We start from the raw sequence: 24,126 nt of genomic DNA on the forward strand, positions 1-24,126 counted from the left end.
TAATCCTGCATCTATTCCTGGCTGCAGACCAGCTTTGATCTGTGAGGATGGACCTAATCCAGATCAGGATTAAGGGATCAGCCCCGATCGAGCACGTGGATCTGACACAGAACAAAGTATAAAACACATCAGTGTTAATGTTCAACACTGAACAGACATGACTGGACCAGAGCTGAGCCAAACCAGGACAAACCAGGTTACTGTGACCTGAACTTGATTAATTTGATTTAAACATAATGATCATGGTAATGTTGTTTTTGAAATGAAACATACACGATCTACTACAGAAGTAATTCAGCAAACCCAGACCATGTTCTTCAGAACCAGCCTGACAAAGACCAAAGCCACAGTCAGAACTGGACTACAGTGGTGTCACCAACTAAATGTGTCAGGCCCAGTTTCTGCTTCAGACTCTGGTCCATCAAAGGACGAGTTTCACGCCTCATTTCTGCTGTTTGTGGTTTTTGTCCAGCATCAAATGTTAGTGGGCGTGAAATGATCCTGTCTGCAACTCACCTGTCTGGTCACCTGATTTGTTACAGGAAGTGAAGACAGAAACCTGCTGATGGATCAATCTGAAAAAGGATTATTGATCATCTTCTATCTGTAACATTTAAACATGATCCAGTGCACCTGTCCACAGGTAGACTGTCTCCACTGGTGACATCAGAGGGAGGTTGATGATGTCATCAGCCAGGAAATTCAGCAAATTCAGATCCAACAGGTAAGAAGGTCACGCACACACAGGAAGTCATTCTCTCATCACCGAGTCTGAACCGGGGCCAAAGTTTCTCCTGAACCACAAACGAGATTAATCTGCAGCTTCTCTCTGTGCCTGTGTCTCTATCAGTCTCTCTCTCCCTCGTTCGGCCTGACATCAGCTCTTTCTGCAGCTCGTCCATCGTTTGTTTGAGGATTTTCTTGTTTCAGCTGGAGGTTTTTCTTTGCACAGATGAAGCTCTGAGACGCAGGTAAATGCCACAGTGTGTCATTGTGTCTGTACCTGTGTTTTTCCATTGGAGTCATTGATAACTTTAATTAAAGACTAATCAGAGCTGCAGTCGGACTGACAGCTTTACTGCTTTGACCTGTGGAATCACTTTATTGACTTCACCAAATCAGACAGAGGTGAAACAGGAAACTCATTGAAAGTACAAAATCATTGTGATCAGACTGATTGATCAGTTTGAGATGTGCTCATCAGAGCAAGCCTTTTACCATTCATCACCTCTGTTCAGTGATCAATCAATTTTATGAGGTCACACTGCAGTCAGGCTGCAGGTGAACAAGGACATGCAGTGACCAGGTGTCCCAGGTGGGTGTTACAACAGGTTCATGTAGGATCCAGATGTGTCTGTAACAGGAAGCTAATGTTATTGATGATCGTCAGCCTGATTAGTGCACCTGAGCCTTGAGCTCCTCCCACAGTCCAAACACATGCAGGTCAGGATTAGGGTCTGAGCCCAGGTGGACCCGGGGCCTTTCTGTGTGGAGTCTGCATGTTGTCCCTGTGTCTGTGTGGGTTTTCTCCTCCCACAGTCCAAACACATGCAGGTCAGGATTAGGGTCTGAACCCAGGTGGTCCCGGGGCCTTTCTGTGTGGAGTCTGCATGTTGTCCCTGTGTCTGTGTGGGTTTTCTCCTCCCACAGTCCAAACACATGCAGGTCAGGATTAGGGTCTGAACCCAGGTGGACCCGGGGCCTTTCTGTGTGGAGTCTGCATGTTGTCCCTGTGTCTGTGTGGGTTTTCTCCTCCCACAGTCCAAACACATGCAGGTCAGGATTAGGGTCTGAACCCAGGTGGACCCGGGGCCTTTCTGTGTGGAGTCTGCATGTTGTCCCTGTGCCTGTGTGGGTTTTCTCCTCCCACAGTCCAAACACATGCAGGTCAGGATTAGGGTCTGAACCCAGGTGGACCCGGGGCCTTTCTGTGTGGAGTCTGCATGTTGTCCCTGTGTCTGTGTGGGTTTTCTCCTCCCACAGTCCAAACTCATGCAGGTCAGGATTAGGGTCTGAACCCAGGTGGACCCGGGGCCTTTCTGTGTGGAGTCTGCATGTTGTCCCTGTGTCTGTGTGGGTTTTCTCCTCCCACAGTCCAAACACATGCAGGTCAGGATTAGGGTCTGAACCCAGGTGGACCCGGGGCCTTTCTGTGTGGAGTCTGCATGTTGTCCCTGTGTCTGTGTGGGTTTTCTCCTCCCACAGTCCAAACACATGCAGGTCAGGATTAGGGTCTGAACCCAGGTGGACCCGGGGCCTTTCTGTGTGGAGTCTGCATGTTGTCCCTGTGTCTGTGTGGGTTTTCTCCTCCCACAGTCCAAACTCATGCAGGTCAGGATTAGGGTCTGAACCCAGGTGGACCCGGGGCCTTTCTGTGTGGAGTCTGCATGTTGTCCCTGTGTCTGTGTGGGTTTTCTCCTCCCACAGTCCAAACACATGCAGGTCAGGATTAGGGTCTGAACCCAGGTGGACCCGGGGCCTTTCTGTGTGGAGTCTGCATGTTGTCCCTGTGCCTGTGTGGGTTTTCTCCTCCCACAGTCCAAACTCATGCAGGTCAGGATTAGGGTCTGAACCCAGGTGGACCCGGGGCCTTTCTGTGTGGAGTCTGCATGTTGTCCCTGTGTCTGTGTGGGTTTTCTCCTCCCACAGTCCAAACTCATGCAGGTCAGGATTAGGGTCTGAACCCAGGTGGACCCGGGGCCTTTCTGTGTGGAGTCTGCATGTTGTCCCTGTGTCTGTGTGGGTTTTCTCCTCCCACAGTCCAAACTCATGCAGGTCAGGATTAGGGTCTGAACCCAGGTGGACCCGGGGCCTTTCTGTGTGGAGTCTGCATGTTGTCCCTGTGCCTGTGTGGGTTTTCTCCTCCCACAGTCCAAACTCATGCAGGTCAGGATTAGGGTCTGAACCCAGGTGGACCCGGGGCCTTTCTGTGTGGAGTCTGCATGTTGTCCCTGTGCCTGTGTGGGTTTTCTCCTCCCACAGTCCAAACACATGCAGATTTGGTTGGTGACTCTAAATTGTGTCCGTCTCTGTGTGTCAGCCCTGTGATTGGCTGCTGATCTTTCCAGGGGGGACCCTCCTCTCACCCACTGCATGCTGGGGTTGGCTCCACCCCCCCACCCTGAATAGCAGGAATAAGGTGCAGATGTGGAACAGGACTGTTCTTTACTGTGGAGTCTGTTCTTTCACTTTCTCTGTTGCATCATTGTGGATATTTTGAGTTTTGTTGTGTGTGAATCTACGACAGAACGTAGATGTTGGTAATGATGGTGGTGATTTGAAAGGAAGCCATGCATCAGCTCTGTCACGTCGGGTCTAACAAACAACTGTGGATAAAAATCTGTTGAGAAAGAATAAACCTGGATCTGTGTTACGACCAAACACCTTCAGGGATGATGAGACGACTCCTGTGTGTCTGTCTGGTCTGATGAGGTCACTTCCTGCTGATTAAACCTGGAAATGATCCAGGTGTGTGTAGTTCGGTTAGAGGGGTCAACATGTGCTTTTTGTATTTAATGTGCAGATTTGTCCTGTTCAGCAGTTTCCCATGATGCTTCTCTGTTAACCCTAACCTCACTATGGTTAAAGTGGTTTACAGGTGAGTCACGTCTGATGTTTTTTGAACTGCAGACTCACCTGTATCACTGTAAACTCCATGTGTTGATTAAGGTCATTTGATGTGCTTCACCTTCATTACTTTGAGTTATACAGCTTTGCTCACACTCATATGTAAAGAGACATGTTAATGATCAGTTATTGATCCGTGCATAGTGATTGTTGATCGGCTGCTGATTTTTAACATTATCAATAAAATGTTGAATTAGTTTTAAACCAGAACATTATATCTCGCAGTAAAAACTCCACCTGCTTTAAGTGGTTCAGCTCAGAGAAACCAGCTGTTCAAGTGTCAGGACCTGGACCTGGACTCTGTTCCAGATCATAAATAACATCAGAATCAGGACCAGACTTTAGACTCAGATTTAATGTGAAAGTCAAGTCAAATGCAGGATGACATCATGAGTCAGGTGTGTGATGTCAGCAGGTGAGAGCGGTGCTCAGGTGAATGCTGGCACTCAGTAGTGATGCTCCCTCAGCTTGTGTTAAGAGTGTTAGCATGGTTGCTAAACTTAGCGCTCTTCAGCATTAGCTAATGGTGTCAGTCAACATTAACATGTGAAGCTTTAGAGGTCGAAGGTCACAGCAGTCAGCCTGGGTCAATCTGTGAGACGGCACCTGGTAAAACAACGAACTATTAATGCACAGGTGCAGTTTGATATTTAATATTTATATCACTACACTTAATGTTAATGTCCATTTAATATAAAATTATCTTTTTAACAGATTTAGCTGGTGGATTTTTACAGTTGTTGTTGCTTTTGCTTCTGTCTCTGACTGTGGATCAATCCAAGGCACCAGAACCTGCTCCTGATTCTGGGTTTCTGTGGACCTCAGGGGGATTTTGGTGATTTTAGCGTAGCAGTTTTATGTTTTTAGTCCAGTCTGTTTTTATTGACAAGATAAAAGACCAGTCCACAATATTTAGGGCTAAGAAGCCTGACTGGCCTTAGGGCCCAAATTAATCATGAAAATATTAATATATTCATATTTCTGTAAAGTTTTTGGCTGCTAGATATTTATTTACATTGATTATCATCAACAGTAAGACGATTGTTTTTAATGATTTTAATGATTTGGTGTGTTCCAGGTGTGTTGGTGTCTGAGCAAACGTCCTCTGTGTTTCCTCCATCACCTGCTCAGATGGTTTCATGTGTTCTAACGTTTCACAGTGTGAAAAACTCATTAGTCAGTGTCACCTTGTAGTTTTTGATTTTAGGTGATGTAACTGAAGACCAGAGGATTTTCTCTGGAAAGACTAAAATAACTTTAATTTTAATAAATATTATAAAATAGACTAGAGTCCATAATCAGTTTTATAAAATAGTGTATTTTAATTTATTAATTTAGAATAGATGGATTTAATGTGCAGTTTTTCTTTATGAACAGAGTCAGTGACTTTTCTCAGCCTCAGCTCATCTGAGTTGATTGATAGTTTATTGATTATTTGTTTATAGCTGATCTACATTCTTGTCTCTCTGTCTCGGTCTCTGAGCTGCAGGTCATGTTAGCAAACCTGACAGCAAAGAAAAGTCTTAACACAGCAGAACCAGGGTGCTCACAGGTGTGCTCTGTGCCATACCTGGCTGTGACGTCACAGGTGTGCTGTGTGCCATACCTGGCTGTGACGTCACAGGTGTGCTGTGTGCCATACCTGGCTGTGACGTCACTGGTGTGCTGTGTGCCATACCTGGCTGTGACGTCACTGGTGTGCTGTGTGCCATACCTGGCTGTGACGTCACTGGTGTGCTGTGTGCCATACCTGGCTGTGACGTCACAGGTGTGCTGTGTGCCATACCTGGCTGTGACGTCACAGGTGTGCTCTGTGCCATACCTGGCTGTGACGTCACAGGTGTGCTGTGTGCCATACCTGGCTGTGACGTCACAGGTGTGCTGTGTGCCATACCTGGCTGTGACGTCACAGGTGTGCTGTGTGCCATACCTGGCTGTGACGTCACAGGTGTGCTGTGTGCCATACCTGGCTGTGACGTCACAGGTGTGCTGTGTGCCATACCTGGCTGTGACGTCACTGGTGTGCTGTGTGCCATACCTGGCTGTGACGTCACAGGTGTGCTCTGTGCCATACCTGGCTGTGACGTCACAGGTGTGCTGTGTGCCATACCTGGCTGTGACGTCACAGGTGTGCTGTGCGCCATACCTGGCTGTGACGTCACAGGTGTGCTGTGCGCCATACCTGGCTGTGACGTCACTGGTGTGCTGTGTGCCATACCTGGCTGTGACGTCACAGGTGTGCTCTGTGCCATACCTGGCTGTGACGTCACAGGTGTGCTCTGTGCCATACCTGGCTGTGACGTCACAGGTGTGCTGTGTGCCATACCTGGCTGTGACGTCACTGGTGTGCTGTGTGCCATACCTGGCTGTGACGTCACAGGTGTCCTCTGTGCCATACCTGGCTGTGACGTCACTGGTGTGCTGTGTGCCATACCTGGCTGTGACGTCACTGGTGTGCTGTGTGCCATACCTGGCTGTGACGTCACAGGTGTGCTGTGCGCCATTCCTGGCTGTGACGTCACTGGTGTGCTGTGCGCCATACCTGGCTGTGACGTCACTGGTGTGCTGTGCGCCATACCTGGCTGTGACGTCACTGGTGTGGTGTGCGCCATACCTGGCTGTGACGTCACTGGTGTGCTGTGTGCCATACCTGGCTGTGACGTCACAGGTGTGCTGTGTGCCATACCTGGCTGTGACGTCACTGGTGTCCTCTGTGCCATACCTGGCTGTGACGTCACTGGTGTGGTGTGTGCCATACCTGGCTGTGACGTCACTGGTGTGCTGTGTGCCATACCTGGCTGTGACGTCACTGGTGTGCTGTGTGCCATACCTGGCTGTGACGTCACAGGTGTGCTGTGTGCCATACCTGGCTGTGACGTCACTGGTGTGCTGTGTGCCATACCTGGCTGTGACGTCACAGGTGTGCTGTGCGCCATACCTGGCTGTGACGTCACAGGTGTGCTGTGCGCCATACCTGGCTGTGACGTCACAGGTGTGCTGTGCGCCATACCTGGCTGTGACGTCACTGGTGTGCTGTGCGCCATACCTGGCTGTGACGTCACAGGTGTGCTGTGCGCCATACCTGGCTGTGACGTCACAGGTGTGCTGTGCGCCATACCTGGCTGTGACGTCACTGGTGTGCTGTGTGCCATACCTGGCTGTGACGTCACAGGTGTGCTGTGTGCCATACCTGGCTGTGACGTCACTGGTGTGCTGTGTGCCATACCTGGCTGTGACGTCACAGGTGTGCTGTGTGCCATACCTGGCTGTGACGTCACTGGTGTGCTGTGTGCCATACCTGGCTGTGACGTCACAGGTGTGCTGTGTGCCATACCTGGCTGTGACGTCACTGGTGTGCTGTGTGCCATACCTGGCTGTGACGTCACTGGTGTGCTGTGTGCCATACCTGGCTGTGACGTCACTGGTGTGCTGTGTGCCATACCTGGCTGTGACGTCACTGGTGTGCTGTGTGCCATACCTGGCTGTGACGTCACAGGTGTGCTGTGCGCCATACCTGGCTGTGACGTCACTGGTGTGCTGTGCGCCATACCTGGCTGTGACGTCACAGGTGTGCTCTGTGCCATACCTGGCTGTGACGTCACTGGTGTGCTCTGTGCCATACCTGGCTGTGACGTCACTGGTGTGCTGTGTGCCATACCTGGCTGTGACGTCACTGGTGTGGTGTGTGCCATACCTGGCTGTGACGTCACAGGTGTGCTGTGTGCCATACCTGGCTGTGACGTCACTGGTGTGCTCTGTGCCATACCTGGCTGTGACGTCACTGGTGTGGTGTGCCATACCTGGCTATGACGTCACAGGTGTGCTGTGACGTCACTGGTGTGGTGTGCCATACCTGGCTGTGACGTCACTGGTGTGCTCTGTTGTTGGTTTTGAACTTTAACTCTGAGCGACAGATGTTTCAGCTCCAGATGTGTGTTGCTATAGTAACCAGCTGCTAAAGTTGGTTACCTCACACCTGGACTACAGACAACAAAATGTGGCCTCATTGGCGCCATATTTTCTTCAGCTCCTGACCTGGTTCAAAAGTCTGAACCTTCAAACAGTCTGAGAGTAAAATGTTAAGGAGAGAATAACTTTATAGTATGAACCGACAGATAAACACAAACTTTTGCTAAATGTCCTGCAAGTTGTTTGTTTTGTACTAAACTGAGGTCAAACTGTTTCTGCTGTTTGTTTCCACAGGTCGTCAGGATGCAGCTTCCCAGGTGGTTGCTAAGGACATGTCTGTGGTTGCTATGCATTCTGGAGGTGTGGACAGCAACCTTCAAGCTCGCTCTCATTGGTCCATGGTCATGTGACCCCATGTTCTCCCGGGCGATGCCGACGGTGGCAGCCAACCTGGCATTGTCACGGCTACGGAGCGACACTGGGCTGAGCAGAGGATACTGGTACGACGTGAAACTGCTGGACGAGGACTGCTCCGCCTCCAAAGGTTCGTCAACCAATAAGCTTTCTTAAAGTGGCACAACATCAAACCGCTGGATGAGGAGTGGTCCTCATTAATTATGGTTACACTATTAATGAGTGAAGCAATTAAACCAAGAGTTTAACAATCATATGAAAACTATTTAGTCTGAATTATTAGAAAATAATGAGACAAATCAATTAAATTTGGGTTTAATTTGAAATCACATTAATTTCACTGAAGCCTCTTAAAATCTTATGTTCTCATTTTTTTCTTTTAAGTCTTCTTCTCTGGTTTTTATTTTAGCTCTGACAGAGCTCGGCGAGATGGAGGGTTATGGCCACACCTACATTGGACCCTTTAACCCCACCCTCTGTCATGCCGCTTCCTTACTCACTCAGCACTGGGAGGTGGGGCTTGCCTCTCCAGGCTGTCTGGATGCTGATTGGCCAAACCTGCCTCCCATCACCCCTCCCACCAGAGTCCTGTTCACCGTGCTCAGGTTCTTCCGCTGGGCGCACGTTGCTGTCATCTCAGGTGAGGCAGTGATGTCACTGTAAGGGGGCGTGGTCTGGTTTAAGTTAGTTTTTGTGCTGACGTGCATCCATGAAAACTACATTTCCCAAACTCTTCAGAGTTCAGAGGAGAAATCATTTGGAAACAGCAGATTCAGTACTTTCCATTCGAAAGATTAAAAGCAAACAGACAAAAGTCAACAGACTTGATGTTGGAGATTATGTAACCACACAGAACCTAACCACTCCCATATTTCTGGAGCAGCATGAAAAGACTTTCTTTGATCAAATACATTAAACTCTGTTGTTTTGGGTTACCTCTTTCTATATCAAGTGTATCTCGGATATATGAAAGGATCATTACATGAAAAAGGCAATGACCAAGAACTGGCTTAAGTCTGAGGCACCAAATATGCAACAATGGATGGACATCAACCTGTCCAGGGTGGACCCCTGCCTTCCACCCGAGAGAGAGCTGGGATAGGCTCCAGCAGATCCCCGTGACCCTGAGCCAGGAAAAGCGGGTATAGAAAATGGATGGATGGATGGACATCAGTGAATATAGATTAAAAATGGGACTGGGGGACGTTTTGAAGTATAAATAATTTATAAATCAAATAAGACAAAATTAGGCTTTGTTTGTTTGTTTGTTTGTTTGTTTGTTTGTTTGTTTGTTCATCCACTGACACATTGTCTTTGTCTTTGTCTTTTATATTTTCTTTGTTCATACAACTTGTGAGTGTAAAAACAACAAGGATTTTTAACAAAAGTCAGTCGGTCAGTGGAACCAGACTGTCTTGACATAGAAACATCCAGTAACCACATCTTCCAAAAGTCATCAGCTCTGGTCTCGTTTATTCTCCAACACTAAATATTCACAGAACATTTTCCAAACACGTGGTTGTTAAAACACATTCAGACAGAATATGGGACAGTCCAGGCGTCTCTGCAGGGACTATGTGGAGACACAACATTTACAGTAGAGTGGAAAGTAAAGATCCCCAGGACCTTATTGAAAGAGGATGATAAATCTGGCACGAGGTTCTGGTTCCAGTTTTAGGCTTGTTAGAAATCATCATGCATATTTCCATTGGTGTATAAACGGACCAGTCGTTGCGTTTTCAGTTTGCAGGTTTGTTTTGTCGTTTCTAGTCATGTGGGGTTGCCTGGGGTTTTGTTGCATGTTTATGTGGGTCTTTGTTTTCCTGGGCTCCTGCCAGAAGAAAACAGTTTGGACATTAAACCAGGTCGGGGTTCTGTGTCAGCGAGTGTGCTCCCACTTGCTCCTAGCTTTGGGTTCTGTCTGCATTTGGGTCCTAGTCCTGAGTGTTTTCCTGACATATTCATTAAATTCCCAGGGGCATTGTTTAGTTGGAGGGAGGTTTAATATGAGGTGTTTTAAAAACAAACAGGCCGAGTGTCAACAGAACCTTGAAAAATCAGTCTCTGACAGCGACTGATTGCGTGGAGGAACATTCAGACACACTGCTTGAATCAGGGTTTGGGGCCTTGTCTGAGTGAGAACACTGGAAGATCCCTCAGCATCAGTGGATGTAATATTCATAGGCATAAGAGGTGCATGATGGGAGGCCCCTAGCAGTCTAGGGCTATAGCAGCTAATATACGAAGGTCTGGTCTCAGTTTCAGATTGTGGTCCCACATCGTGTGTGTTGACCTGAACTGGTCGTTGACGTGCGACCTCCTTTGCATTTTCCAGAGTTTGAGTTTCTTTAATCAACAACGTGACTCAGAGTCGGACGTGTCAGGTTGAAGCTGACTCTCAGTAAAACGAGGCCACGCGAGATTCAAACCAACACCTTCAACAAGGTTAAATTTCTTCTATTGACCTGTTTTTATAAACACCTGCTAATCACCTGGTTATTGATCATTTGACCGGACACCTGAGTGATCATCTCAGATAATAATGTGTATTTTTTAATCATTTTCCTTTTTGTCATCAGCCCCGACTGACCTGTGGAAGAGCACCGGAGAGGAAGTGGCCTTTGCGCTCCGGGCTATGGGCCTGCCGATTGGACCGGTAGTTACTATGGAAACGAACAATGGCGGACCTCGAAAGACGCTGAGAGCAATCAGACAGGCCGACAAGGTCAAAGGTCAGACTTGAGCTCTGAAAGTTAAAGAGAATAAAAGTTTGTCTTTGTAAATAAAGTGAGTCAGTCACTGTTCGAAAAAATGACTCAACAAAAACAACAAGATAAAATGTTTTCAGACAGTGAAGCTGCTGCTTTTTGGTAGATTCACATGTAAAACATTAGAAACTTTTTACTGTTTCTGTCTCAGTGGTGATCATGTGCATGAGCTCCGTCCTGATTGGTGGAGAGCATCAAAGAGAGCTCCTATTGGCTGCTCTGGACATGGGGCTGGTTTCTGACGGTTACGTGTTTATACCGTATGATGCGCTGCTGTACTCCATGCCGTACCAGGTAACTGACTGACTTCTGTTGAATTCACATTAAAATCAGTTTCCTGTGGAGACGCTGCTGTTTAAACAGAACAAACTGAAACAAACAAATAAACAATGGAACCATGTGGGACTGTGATTTAATGTGTGACAAAACTTTAGCTTCAAACTGTAAAGGCTTGACTGAAGATGATTGGTTTCCTGGTTCTATTCTCTGTCCAATCAGGACACTGTATTCCCTCAACTGTCCAATAGCACGCAGCTTCGTCATGCCTACAGTGCCGTCCTGACTGTTACCATGGCATCGGACCAGAGTTTCTACGAAGCCTTTCGTCACGCACAGATGACCCGAGAGATCCGGTCTGCTGTCATTGCTACGGAGGTAAATACACAAGTACTACACAAGTATTACACATAATACCCACAGTGTAAAAACTGCACACACGTCTTATAAATACACAAGTCAACAATATGTTTACAGAAAAACAATTAGACTAGTTATTTGTTTACTTTGGTCGCATTAGTGTATTGCAGTATGTGTTTGGAGTATTATAGTAGATGTTTCACCGTATTACAGTAAATCTTTTGGAGTATTACAGTACATGTTTTGCAGTATTACAGTAAATGTTTTGGAGTATCAGAGTAGTATGCAGTATTACAGTAGCTATGTTGGAGTATTACAGTACATCATAGAGTATTATGGTATCTGTTGGAGTATTACAGTACATAATAGAGAATTACAGAAGTATTACAGTACATAATAGAGTATTACAGAGGTATTACAGTACATAATAGAGTATTACAGTACATAATAGAGTATTACAAAGTATTACAGTACATAATAGAGTATTACAGAAGTATTACAGTACATAATAGAGTATTACAGAAGTATTACAGTACATAATAGAGAATTACAGAAGTATTACAGTACATAATAGAGTATTACTGAGGTATTACAGTACATAATAGAGAATTACAGAAGTATTACAGTACATAATAGAGAATTACAGAGGTATTACAGTACATAATAGAGTATTACAGAAGTATTACAGTACATAATGGAGTATTACAGTACATAATAGAGTATTACATAAGTATTACAGTACATAATAGAGTATTACAGAAGTATTACAGTACATAATAGAGTATTACATAAGTATTACAGTACATAATAGAGTATTACAGAAGTATTACAGTACATAATAGAGTATTACAGAAGTATTACAGTACCTCTGACTCCACAGTGATGGAGGAGAATTGATTTAAAAATGATTGATCAAGTTTTATCCTGAATTTCGTCTGCAGGTGTCTCCTCTCTTTGGGACCATCTTTAACATGGTGTACTTTGTTGCTAAGGCGGTGGAGGAGCGTCGCCAGGCAGGGGGCGGGCACTGGGTGAGGGGGGAGCATCTCGTCCAATCGGATGGAGGCTTTGATTTCCCGGGCTTCAATCAGGTCAGAAACATTCAAATATTCAACGTTTGTTTCTGAAGAAGCAGCAACGTCAGAAATAACAGAAACGTTAAAGGTTTTTTGTTCTTTAGGTGAGATTGTCTCAACTGTACAAGTCATTAAATTATTGTTTTTGTTTAATGTGTGACTTAATGTGTACTTTCTCCAGTGAAGAACTGACCAGAAGTTTGATCTGTCTTAAAGTCTGCAGTGGCAGAGAACCGAGGGGACATTTATAGGGAGATTGTCATTGAACAAACATGTGACTTGATACACCTGTGCCTGGTTAATGTGAACATGCTTCGCATTTGGTAGAAAAGTTTCCCTCTGATTTACCAGAAGTTATATCTGTAATAGATTCAACCTTTGGCCATCAGCTTTGTTTCCTCCACAGTTTAATGTGCTAATTTTCTCATTTACCTTCATTTTGTTATTTGAAGTATCCAAGGAGCCCAGACTGGGTGTTCCCACTAGAACCTTTCATGCTTTTATTGAGTCAATGAATTTGCACCTTCCTCCCACTTCCCCTGATGTGCATTGCTAAATTCATGCCCCTCTCTCTGACGCTGTAATTACACATGTGGACAACATTGGTGGTGCCCTTCCATTTAAAGAAAAATAAAAAACCCACACTGGTTACTGAAATAACTTGAAATGGACAAAAGTAATAATAAATAAAGATCTACTGAACATTAGCTAATGAAAATCAGAGGTTGATTTTGAAGTGTGGTTCAACAGAAGCTTTTAAAAAAACCAAACAAACAAAAGGATCTTTGGGAAGCACCAGATGCTGGTTCACTTCAGACTCATTAACACACTGAGACAGATTCTAGTTCATCCTAAAGACCAGACACCAAAACCAAAGTTGAGCAATGTAGTGTATGTTGTTTGTTTCCATAGTAACCAGGCTGCCCTTTCATCCACTCCCTAACAAGTCTGCTCAGGCAGGTGTGAAGTTAAACCAACCTGGAGAATGAACTGAGATCTTCTCTCAGACTGAAGGTGCCACTTGGATTAAAAAACAAGAGGTCCAGTCACCCTGACTCACATTTAGATGTAAAACACATTTTAAAAAGTGTTTGGTTCGACCCATCGCCAGTGCAGCTTGAATCATGACTAGGAAGGATATTGTTTTTAAGATGTTGTGTATTTAAGATGTAACAAATAGTTAAATGTGGTTGTGTCTAATTTCTCACTCATAGGTGAAGGTGCAGTTTGCTTCACTTGTTTCCTTTTTTTCCCACAGGTGTTATATGGAGGTAAAGATGGGCGTGGCCTGCAGGCAAGGTACGTGGTGTTGGACAGCGATGGTGACCGACTTGTGCCAACACACACTCTTGCTCCAACCCACACTGATGGGATGATCGGGGGTCTGAGTCCGCTGAGCCGTTCCTTTATCTTCCCTGGAGGACACCCCCCCAGAGCCAGTTTCTGTTGGTTCAGTCCAGAGAAGGCCTGTAGTGGTGGTGAGTTCTCTGCAGTTAGGGGCAGAAATTAAGCTTCTGTTGGTTCAGTCTAGTCGATTGGTGCTTATTGATCCACATGGAGGACCTTGAGGAAAGTTCAGGATCTCCATGATGACTGAAGCAGTGATGAGTGCCCCCTGCTGTTCATCTTGATCATCTTTGAGCAGATACAGCGATACAGACCTGAAGACAGTTTTATTTTTGTCTCAGTTATTTTATTTCCTGTTTATCTATTAGGTGTTGAAATGATGACGATGTTCTTCTTGTTCCTGTTGCTCTGTGCTGTGATAGGAGCATTTTTCTTCTGGGTCAGGTGAACACATGTCATACTTCCTCTCAATTATTTACTGATGAAGTGTAAACCTGATTAGGATAAACAACAACAATCGTAATAATAATGTGTGCACAGGAAATACAAGAATGAAGCGAAGAGAACGAAGCTGATCCTGACTCTGAATGACATCGTGTTCATCGACACTCAAGTCAGCAGGAAGGTCAGAAACTCTGAATGAAGTAGTTATGAGTTGTCGTTCAGTTGTTCAGTGTTTATCTACAGCCTGTTGTGACAGGACACTGAGGTGAGCAGTAAAGAGACTAAATTGTCTTTTAAGTTTTATGTCCTTGCATGGAAAGGAGCAGCACAGTACACATCGACTCCCAGCAGCTCGGCTCCTGCTGGACTTATACACAAATGCAAATAATTACTCACATCTCTGAGGAGCTTATCTCACAGACAGGTGTGTCGTCATACAACCCTGAGAATACAACGCCCCTGAGTACACAGTGTCTTTCTACGCACATACTTGATAAGGCGAAGTTATGCAGGACATAAAGTGATGAAGAACATAAAGCACAAAACAGCCTCTGTCTTCTCAGGAAATCAACCTGTAGATAAACCTGTGGATACAAGTGAATCCAGTACAAGCCAAAATCCTTTTTCCATTACAAGTGGCTTTGGGTTGTCTGGACGTTTGGCTGAACGATGTTTCAGTTGTTCATTTTGTTTCTATAGAAGCTGAACGACGAGTCGATCATCAGAAGTCTTCTGGAAATTAAAACTCCGTTTCGCTCGATCGCTCGAAGTTACATCCTGACAACACCTGAGAGCTCAAACATAGGAATACTGGAGGTACACCTGCGCTTCTGCTTGTAGCTCACCTGTACCTGTGTCCGCCTGTTTCTGTATTGTTTCCCGTCACTACCCGTGTCCTCGATACACTTCCTCTCTTGCTCTGATTGGTTGTGTTGTTTCCAGGGTGACTGGGTTTGGTTGAAGAAGATTTCTGTTGGAAGGACAGTAACCTCGGCCAATCAGAACACTCGGAGTCTGTTCAGCCTTGTATGAAGTGCAGTGGTGACACAGTCAACACCTTGTGCACAATAATTATTTATACTGTGACAGTATTTCAACAGTCCAAATGTGTTTGTCATGTCTGTTTTCCATGTGTTGTCTAGTTGAGGGAGATGCGACATGAGAACCTAAACCTGTATCTGGGTCTGTTCCTGGACTCAGGGATCTTTGCTCTTGTGGTTGAACACAGTCCTCGAGGAAGTCTGGCTGACCTGTTGGCTGACAGCGATGTGAGGCTGGACTGGATGTTCAAATCCTCCCTGCTCATGGACCTGATCAAGGTACTGCCATAATACTGACACTGATCATCTTGCTGCTACTAGTATCATTATTACTACTACTACTACTAATAAACGTTAATCCTGAGAAAAAGATATCTGGGAAATAAAACTGTCCTGATGAAACCTGCAAGTGTTTAAGACATTGCTGACCATGTTGAGGGTTAATATTCACGGGTCATGTTTCTGAGTGTCGAGCCGTTGCCTGGTCTGACTCTGGTTTCCCTGCTGATCCTTTAATCCTCCGTGACCCACCATCACTGTGTCACACAGCAGCTTCCTGCCCCACTTTAAAGCTAAAGTCTGAAGGTGACTGAGCTTCAGTCAGCAGGACTCTTAACGAGCTTATCGGCTTACGTTAATGATACACGCATTGACTCATATTTCTATCATCCCACCCTCAGCTCATATCTCATTTGTTTTTTTTCTCATCTGTGCGTTAATTTTTCAGTTTCCATTCTCTAGCTCAGGTTAGAAGTTCAAACTGTTAATTTAGTAATTACATGTTTACACTCTTCATGTCATTATAATAAACAGCTGGATGTGTTTTAGGGAATGAAGTATCTTCATCTACGAGGTTTAAGTCACGGTCGTCTGAAGTCTACAAACTGTTTAGTCGATGGACGTTTTGTTCTGAAAGTCACCGACTATGGCCTTCCCATGATCCTTCACTCTCAGAATCTTAGCCTGCCTGAAGATCCTCAAGGTAAAAATATAAATATGTTCAGATTGTTCTTCTGAGGTTTGAGTCTCTGTGTGTGAGTAGTGGGAGGGTCAAGGGGCCAGCTTGTGGTGACTTCAGGTGCACGAGTGTGTGTCCATGTGAGCTTTACCTCGTCACTGAATCAGGGTCAGTTCATTTAGGAGGGGGGGCGTCTGGTCCAGGAGCATGAGGCTGCAGGAAAACTGACAAAAAACTGCAATGACTTGTATGATGTCAAAGGAGGTGTGAATCAATGAAGAATGTCAGTGTGTGTCCCCAAGTACGGTTCTCTACCTGTCTGTCTGGTTCTCTACCTGTCTGTCTGGTTCTCTACCTGTCTGTCTGGTTCTCTACCTGTCTGTCTGGTTCTCTACCTGTCTGCCTGGTTCTCTACCTGTCTGTCTGGTTCTCTACCTGTCTGCTTGGTTCTCTACCTGTCTGCCTAGTTCTCTACCTGTCTGCCTGGTTCTCTACCTGTCTGCCTAGTTCTCTACCTGTCTGCTTGGTTCTTTACCTGTCTGCCTAGTTCTCTACCTGTCTGCCTGGTTCTTTACCTGTCTGCCTAGTTCTCTACCTGTCTGCTTGGTTCTTTACCTGTCTGCCTAGTTCTCTACCTGTCTGCTTGGTTCTCTACCTGTCTGCCTAGTTCTCTACCTGTCTGCTTGGTTCTCTACCTGTCTGCCTAGTTCTCTACCTGTCTGCTTGGTTCTCTACCTGTCTGCCTAGTTCTCTATCCATTTACCTGGTTCTCTACCTGTCTGCTTGGTTCTCTACCTGTCTGCCTAGTTCTCTACCTGTCTACCTGGTTATTTACTCATCTGCCTGGTTCTCTACCTGTCTGCCTAGTTCTCTATCCATCTACCTGGTTCTCTACCTGTCTGCTTGGTTCTCTACCTGTCTGCCTAGTTCTCTACCCGTCTACCTGGTTATTTACTCATCTGCCTGGTTCTCTACCTGTCTGCCAGAGCTCCTATGGACAGCTCCGGAGCTGCTGAGGAATCCGGTCCGAGGAGGTTCATTTGCTGGAGACGTTTTCAGTTTCTCCATCATCATACAGGAAGTGATCTCACGGACGCTGCCGTACGCCATGATGGACATGCCCGCCCACGGTGAGACAGGACTTATTTCTGTTGTCTGAGCACCTTTCTGTGATCTGATCACATGACTTCTCACCTGTCTTTCAGAGATCTTGGAGCGTCTGAAGCAGCCTCCTCCTCTGTGCAGACCGATGGTTTCAGTGGACGAAGCGCCTGCTGATTGCCTTAGTTTGATGAACGAATGTTGGAACGAAGACCCGAGTAAGAGGCCGACTTTTGATGACATTTTCAAACAGGTGAGACTTGCTGCCCCCTGGTGGTTCATAAATACAGAATCAAAATACAGATCAAATGTCATTGGTTAGTTTCACTTCAGCTACGTATCTTCTGGATGTTTTGTTCTTCTGAGAATATCTGTGCTGTTTGCAGTTTCGGGGCATTAACAGAGGGAAGAGGGCGAACATCATCGACTCCATGTTGCGGATGCTGGAGCAGTACAGCTCCAACTTAGAGGATCTGATCAGAGAACGAACAGATGAACTGGAAATCGAGAGAAACAAGACAGAGAAGCTGGTGGGACAACTCCTGCCAAAGTAAGAACGATTTTAAAAAAAGAAAAAGATGAAGTACTGGTTTGGCACAGCTTAGACACCTGGTGGCTTTGAGGAGAATTAGTGCAAAAACTGGTCCTGACTTAGTAAAATATGATCACAGATGTGAAACACACGTTTTTATGATTCAGTGTAACTTCCACTTCCTGAGGGTCTCGGTATCTCTGTTGTCCCTACATACTAAACCTCCATAAAGCCACTCAGAGGAAACAGGCTGCAGAACCAGTAATTTGGTATCACAGTGATCCAGTGACGGTTGTTGGTCCATCGGTGCAAAGTGATAATAAAGACAAATGCTGCTTGTGAATATCACCAAAAATATCAAGTCAACACAGCCCAAAGAGACTGAATCTGACGTAGTTGCAGGAGGTTGTTACTCTCTAAATCTTAATAAATCTGTATTTGCTCCTCAGGTCTGTGGCTCAGGCGCTGAAGAAAGGGAAGCCGGTTCGACCAGAACATTATTCAGACGCGACTCTTTACTTCAGTGACATCGTTGGATTTACAACCATCTCAGCTCTCAGTGAACCCATTGAGGTACGAACTGCTCCAGCACCTAGTGGGATTAAATATCTGCCACTGTTTAACTAAACTGTGTGTGCAGGTGGTTGACCTGCTGAATGACCTCTACACCATGTTTGATGCCATCATTGCTACTCATGACGTCTACAAGGTGAGAAAATCTTTGCTTTTCTTTACCTTAACAGACACTCGTCTGACCTTTGACCTTTGGCTTGGTTGACTCGTGACGTTTTATGTATAAAATATTTTTTAACATTAATGGTGAAAGAATCACTGAGGGACTGACGTCGCAGGTTTTGTATTCATAATCTGGATTAAGTGAATCTCAGTAAACATGTTCATTAATATGATGTAAATGTCTGACAGGCAGGTGGGAAATGTTTTGTTTTCACAGGTAGAAACCATTGGAGATGCCTACATGGTGGCTTCAGGTGTTCCCAACAGAAATGGGAATCGACACGCAGCTGAAGTGGCCAACATGTCTCTAGACATCCTGCACTCAATAGCAGCCTTCAAGATCACACACATGCCCGAGATGAAAGTCAAGATACGCATCGGACTGCACTCAGGTTTGCGACACACAAGCACAATTTGTGTAGCTGTGAGGACTCATTGACATGAGCAGTATCACAGCTTCTATTCTTCACTCAAATCTGGATCTACCCTGAACCCTAAAACCACGTCAGACCTTTGAAGGTGTGAGGATCACATCAGGCATCTGTCTACAGAGCCACAGAACAAAAAACTGATCACGGATTCAATTCAAGTTCAGTTCAATTTAATTTTATTTGTATAGTGCCAAATCACAATACAATATAATTGCTTATGCTATATAACCCCAGTTCCAAAAACAGAACGCAATGATTTGCAAATCTCATAGACCCATATCATATTCACAACAGAACATAGAAAACATTTCAAATGTTTGGAGAAAATGTCCCATTTTAAGAAAAAAATAAGGTAATTTTGATGTTGACAGCAGCAACATGGCTGAAAAAAGCTGGGACAGAGGCAACAAAAGGCTGGATAAGTCAGTGTGACTAACAAGGAGGAGCTGGAAAAACATCCTACAACTAATTAGGTTAATTGGCAACAGGTCAGTAACACACTGGGTATAAAAAGAGTCAGACTCTCAGAAGTAAGAATGAGCAGAGGTTCACCAATCTGAAAAGCTGCATCTACAAATGGTCAAACAATGTGAAACTGCAAAAACCTCGAGTATATCATCCTCATCTACAGTGCAAGTATCAGCAATAGATTACGGGAAACTGGGTAAATCTCAGTGCACAAGGGAAACCGCTCAGGCTCATAGTGGATGAGGGGGTTGTACCACATTTTCCAGACTATAAGTTTTAGCAGAATATAAATCGCTTTTAGCAAAAACAGCCTTGTTGAACAAAAAGACATATAGAAGTCACATTTCTAATTATACTAATATAGTCTAACCTGTGAAGAAGTGGTGTGTCCTAGTGTCTTATATATAAATGGTCCCAATAGCTGATTGACTGATTCGGACAGCCCCCTCTAGTAGAAAGAGAGTGAAAAGGAAAAAATTGTTGTTACTGGACCTGAGTAGTTTCAGGCAGACTGTCAGTGTGCTCACATTCAGACTAATCACCTGTAATTATTGTTGTTTCTCATGCAGGTGATTTCTAAAGACTGAAGAGTCTGGACAGAATCTTAATGCTGAGATAATCAGTGTAGTTGGTAAAATAGTAATAAACGTTCTTCCTCCTGAAAGAGCCGGACTCACCTGGGCCTTTCTGTCTCTTCAGGTCCAGTAGTAGCAGGTGTGGTTGGTCTCATGATGCCCAGGTATTGTCTGTTTGGAGACACAGTGACCACAGCCTCACACATGGAGTCCTCAGGACTGCGTATGTAGAGAAAGATAAACACAGTTATTCATTTTATTGCAAATCTACATTGTTTATTATAGATTATGCACCAAAAGACAAAATTGATCAGAGCTCAAAATTTCTATTATATATTTGATTGATAAGTCTGTTCAGTAAACCATGTTTCCTGTTTTCAGCCTACAGGATCCACATCAGTCTGAGTACAGTGAAGGTCCTGACCAGTCTCAAACTGGGATACCACATAGATACCAGGAAGGCCCAGGTGCACTGATCTGATGTTTTTCTTCAGACTCAGCACAAGAGTTTGAAACCTTTAAATATGTTCATGTTCTGTGACTTGATGATGACACGTCTCAGGGTGACGGTGCTGGTGAAGGTTTGAACTTTAAAATGAGAATACAGAAGTAGTTTTTTGTTTCTGTAGGTGAAGGGCTCAGAGGACACATACTGGCTGATGGGTCGAGAGGGTTTCACTAAACCACTTCCTGTTCCTCCAGATCTAACCGGAGGGTAAGAACACAAAATAATCATTAGCTTTATCATTATAATGACACTAAACATTGGGGCTTTATCTTCAGTGATTAATCTGATGTGTGTGCAAAGACTGCTGGGTAAAAGTTGGATACCAGGTCTGTTCAGTTCTGGGTCAGTCCAAGCTTGTAACGGTTGCTCATGTAGTTTTGATGCTGGATCCTGTGACAGATTTCTGGTGTGTTCTTGGTTTCTTTTCATACAGAGACAAATCAAAACATATGAAAATGTGTCACTTTAAACCACATGAGAACGTCCCCTCCACGTATACGTCGGGTATGTTTCCACGGGAACAAGAGTAAACGCAGGAAGTAGATCCTGTGTTGTGGACTATTGCATGTGTCACTGAACACTGAATTGTGCTGAGGATGATGGTGCTGCGGAGGAGAAGGTGGGGTGATGATCATAGAGAGAGCGACGTGTTGAGGCTGGGTACGGACTTAAAGGTAGAGGTTTTTGGCTGATGGAGAGTGAGGGAAAGGAAAACAGGATTTAGGGAAGGAGTAAATTTGTTCCCAGCAGTGAGAATGTTTTTATCATGTATGTGAAATCCAGAGGTGGAGAAGTAAAGGGGGGTGAAGAAGGTGAGACTGCTAACCCTTGAAGGTTCTCTTCATCTTGTCTCATGGTCTAAACCTTCTGGGGATATTCTTCTCTTCTAGGTTTGTGGTTTCACCCACAATCAGAGTTGGAGGCTCAGTCTTTAGATTTCCTTTGTAGTTATTTGCTTCCACAGTTATTCTGATTCTTACTGTGTTGGTGAGGGTCAGAGGTCGTCCAGGTCACCTGATGGAGGCACAGGGTCTTGCAGCAGCAGGTTAAGTCTGGTATGAATTTGTTGGTGCTCTGGTTTGTGTGATTTATTTTCAGACTGGACAAGTACGTAATATTTCCAAGTCTCAATAACCTTCCTGTTTGGAATTAGTCTATTGGTGTCTGCCTGTCCACCTGTCCACCTGTCCACCTGTCTGTCTCCCAGGGCCAGCAATCATGGCATTAGTCTGGACGAGATTCCAGTGGAGAGACGACAGAAGTTTCTGGACCGACAGAAGAAGATGAAGAAATGATGCCAAGATGTAAAGAGACTGTCATTCACACATTACAACATTATACACATGTATATATGTTTATCAGCAAAGACATTGTCACACAGATACACTTATTTTAACACAGACACACACGTGCACATGCACTAACACGTGCACATGCACTACCTCGAGGATTGTGCTCTAAAGCGTATTTTATTAGTGGCTGGATCATTTTCAATCCAGTAAAATCTTGTGATGTGAAGAAGATTCTTAAAAGCTGTCACGTCTCAATGGAGTTCGGAACAGACAACTACAGTTCAGTGTCTGCATGTGCTGTGATTTGTATTTCCTGTTTTTACCTGGAGGACCCTCTGATTGGTTAGCAACATTTCTTCATCATGTTTATAAGATCTAGGCAATTTCTGTGCCTCATGTGAGTCTGATGCACGATGCATTAATATCTATATACACTAATTGATTTAATAAGAACTAGCCACATCCTGTGGTTTAAATACCTAATGATTTATGGAGCTCAAATCTAATCCTGGTTGATTTCAATACAGCATTACTCCCATGAATGTGGTTTTATGGGCCATGTTTACCAACATTCATTCTCTACATAAACATTATTATAAATTGTGAGTCTTTGTGCAAAGTCAGCACAAACCACAACAGTTATATTAATGGAAAATGTTGCAGGTTTCAATAAATTGAAATGATCCAAAAATATTTTTTGTACTCTGATTTTCTTTTAGAGCTCTGCATAAGACAGACTCCGGATGGACTTCCTGTGAGACTGTTGAAGATTGAATACCTGAATGAATGATAAGTGTCTGAATGGCATTTTTTTTATTGATGTCAACTGGTTTATTTACCTTTGAATATTTTGTACCACAGGAGCTGCAGTGATCAGTTTCTGATTATCAATAATGAGGTTATCTATTTTCCTGACTGTGTTTGCTGTGAACCGTGGAAATAGCAGTTTTGTTGTTTTGTTCTGAAGAAACCACATTTCAGAAATATCTTCAGTCAGTCACAGATTTCTAATGAACTTAAGGATGAAATGTAAAAATCATCAGTGAAATCATCCAGATTTCCAGCTTTGTAAACATCGAGGTCGTTGCCGTCTGCTGCTTTTTGTATCAAACTCAGTGAAGGTGTTTGTCTTCATTTGTGACTGGTCCTGTAAATAAAGTATATATCACAGGTAAAGTTTAAATCTGTTATACATGGTGGCATGAACAGCATTTATTGTTTATCACCACTGTTTGTTGTAATGAAATCAGAGCAGAATTAGAGAAGTGATTTATTTCTCTATTTTTAATGTTGATCATTTATCAGTTATCAATAAATCTTCCATACACAGTTTGTTTCTGTGCTTTAGGGTAAATCACCAATCTGCTGCTTCTGGTTGAGACAAAATAGCATTAAAATAGTTAAGAATCACTTTTGATTCCTGGTGTTTGTCAGAAACAGAGTCCGCCCAGTCTGATGAGAGTTAGGGTTACAGACTGACTGACTGACTGACTGACTGACTGACTGACTGACAGACAGACAGACAGACAGACAGACAGACAGACAGACAGACAGACTGACAGACTGACAGACTGACTGACTGACGGACGGACGGACGGACGGACGGACGGACGGACGGACTGACGGACGGACTGACGGACGGACTGACGGACTGACGGACTGACTGACTGACTGACTGACTGACTGACGTCTGTTTCATCTCTGTTGCATTTCTACTCTGTTTTCTGTCTGTCACACTCCATGCAGGATCTTTTCTGGATTCATGTCATGTAAGGACTTTTTCTCATGTGGAATCAAATACCTGCTCTTACTCTGTGTATTGGATCACTTCTGCCCCAGACTCTTGTGACCAATGGATCTGTTGACTAAATGTAATGTGCAGGCAGTGGATAGTCAGGGTTAGATCTTTCAGGCCACAGGAATGTTGTCTCCACTCTGTTGATCCACATATGTTCACCTCGGTGGCGGCTCCTGACAAATCTCTCAGGTTGCCATGATGGCTAGGGTGACCCATTAAATGAACAGCTAGCAAACTACACATTGTCACACTGCACTGAACAATTTGTTTTTTCTGATCCCTGCATATATGAATACAACCAGAGTAACCGCTAGATGGAATCAACCCCAAATTTTCTCCATCAGCTACATAGTCTACAGTATTTTGTGGACAGCTACATCCTGGAGTTCATTGTCAATGTGTTGAATAATAATTTGGCTCTACAATGAATGAACATACCAATGATCATCAGCAGTGGGTTGCTATTT

At 44.5% G+C, this 24,126-nt stretch overlaps 1 protein-coding gene across 4 annotated transcripts; it reads left to right on the plus strand.

Moving 5' to 3' along the window:
• Window positions 1-75: 75 nt before the first annotated feature.
• Window positions 76-23,159, plus strand: LOC113136655 (retinal guanylyl cyclase 2-like). 4 transcript variants are annotated; one of them, XM_026317642.2, is made up of 26 exons: window positions 76-724; window positions 851-971; window positions 7,831-8,080; window positions 8,360-8,590; window positions 10,530-10,682; window positions 10,870-11,012; window positions 11,217-11,372; window positions 12,296-12,445; window positions 13,689-13,908; window positions 14,146-14,221; window positions 14,318-14,402; window positions 14,921-15,037; window positions 15,164-15,247; window positions 15,364-15,540; window positions 16,090-16,243; window positions 17,206-17,349; window positions 17,425-17,573; window positions 17,707-17,870; window positions 18,302-18,425; window positions 18,493-18,561; window positions 18,805-18,979; window positions 20,186-20,284; window positions 20,443-20,528; window positions 20,691-20,776; window positions 21,777-21,873; window positions 22,581-23,159. In XM_026317642.2, the coding sequence occupies exons 3-25, from the start codon at window positions 7,840-7,842 to the stop codon at window positions 21,862-21,864; spliced, it is 3,171 nt and encodes a 1,056-aa protein (XP_026173427.1). In that variant the 5' UTR covers window positions 76-724; window positions 851-971; window positions 7,831-7,839; the 3' UTR covers window positions 21,865-21,873; window positions 22,581-23,159. The 4 variants fall into 4 exon arrangements, 3 of the variants coding, with proteins under 3 accessions (XP_026173427.1, XP_026173422.1, XP_026173436.1); XM_026317637.2 differs by lacking the exon at window positions 22,581-23,159 and having other exon boundaries at window positions 21,777-22,555; XR_003296281.2 differs by lacking the exons at window positions 20,691-20,776; window positions 21,777-21,873; window positions 22,581-23,159 and adding an exon at window positions 19,393-19,506 and having other exon boundaries at window positions 20,443-20,477.
• Window positions 23,160-24,126: the final 967 nt, after the last annotated feature.

This window comes from Mastacembelus armatus, chromosome 18 (genome assembly GCF_900324485.2).
Source record: "Mastacembelus armatus chromosome 18, fMasArm1.2, whole genome shotgun sequence".
Taxonomy (NCBI): Eukaryota; Metazoa; Chordata; class Actinopteri; order Synbranchiformes; family Mastacembelidae; genus Mastacembelus; species Mastacembelus armatus.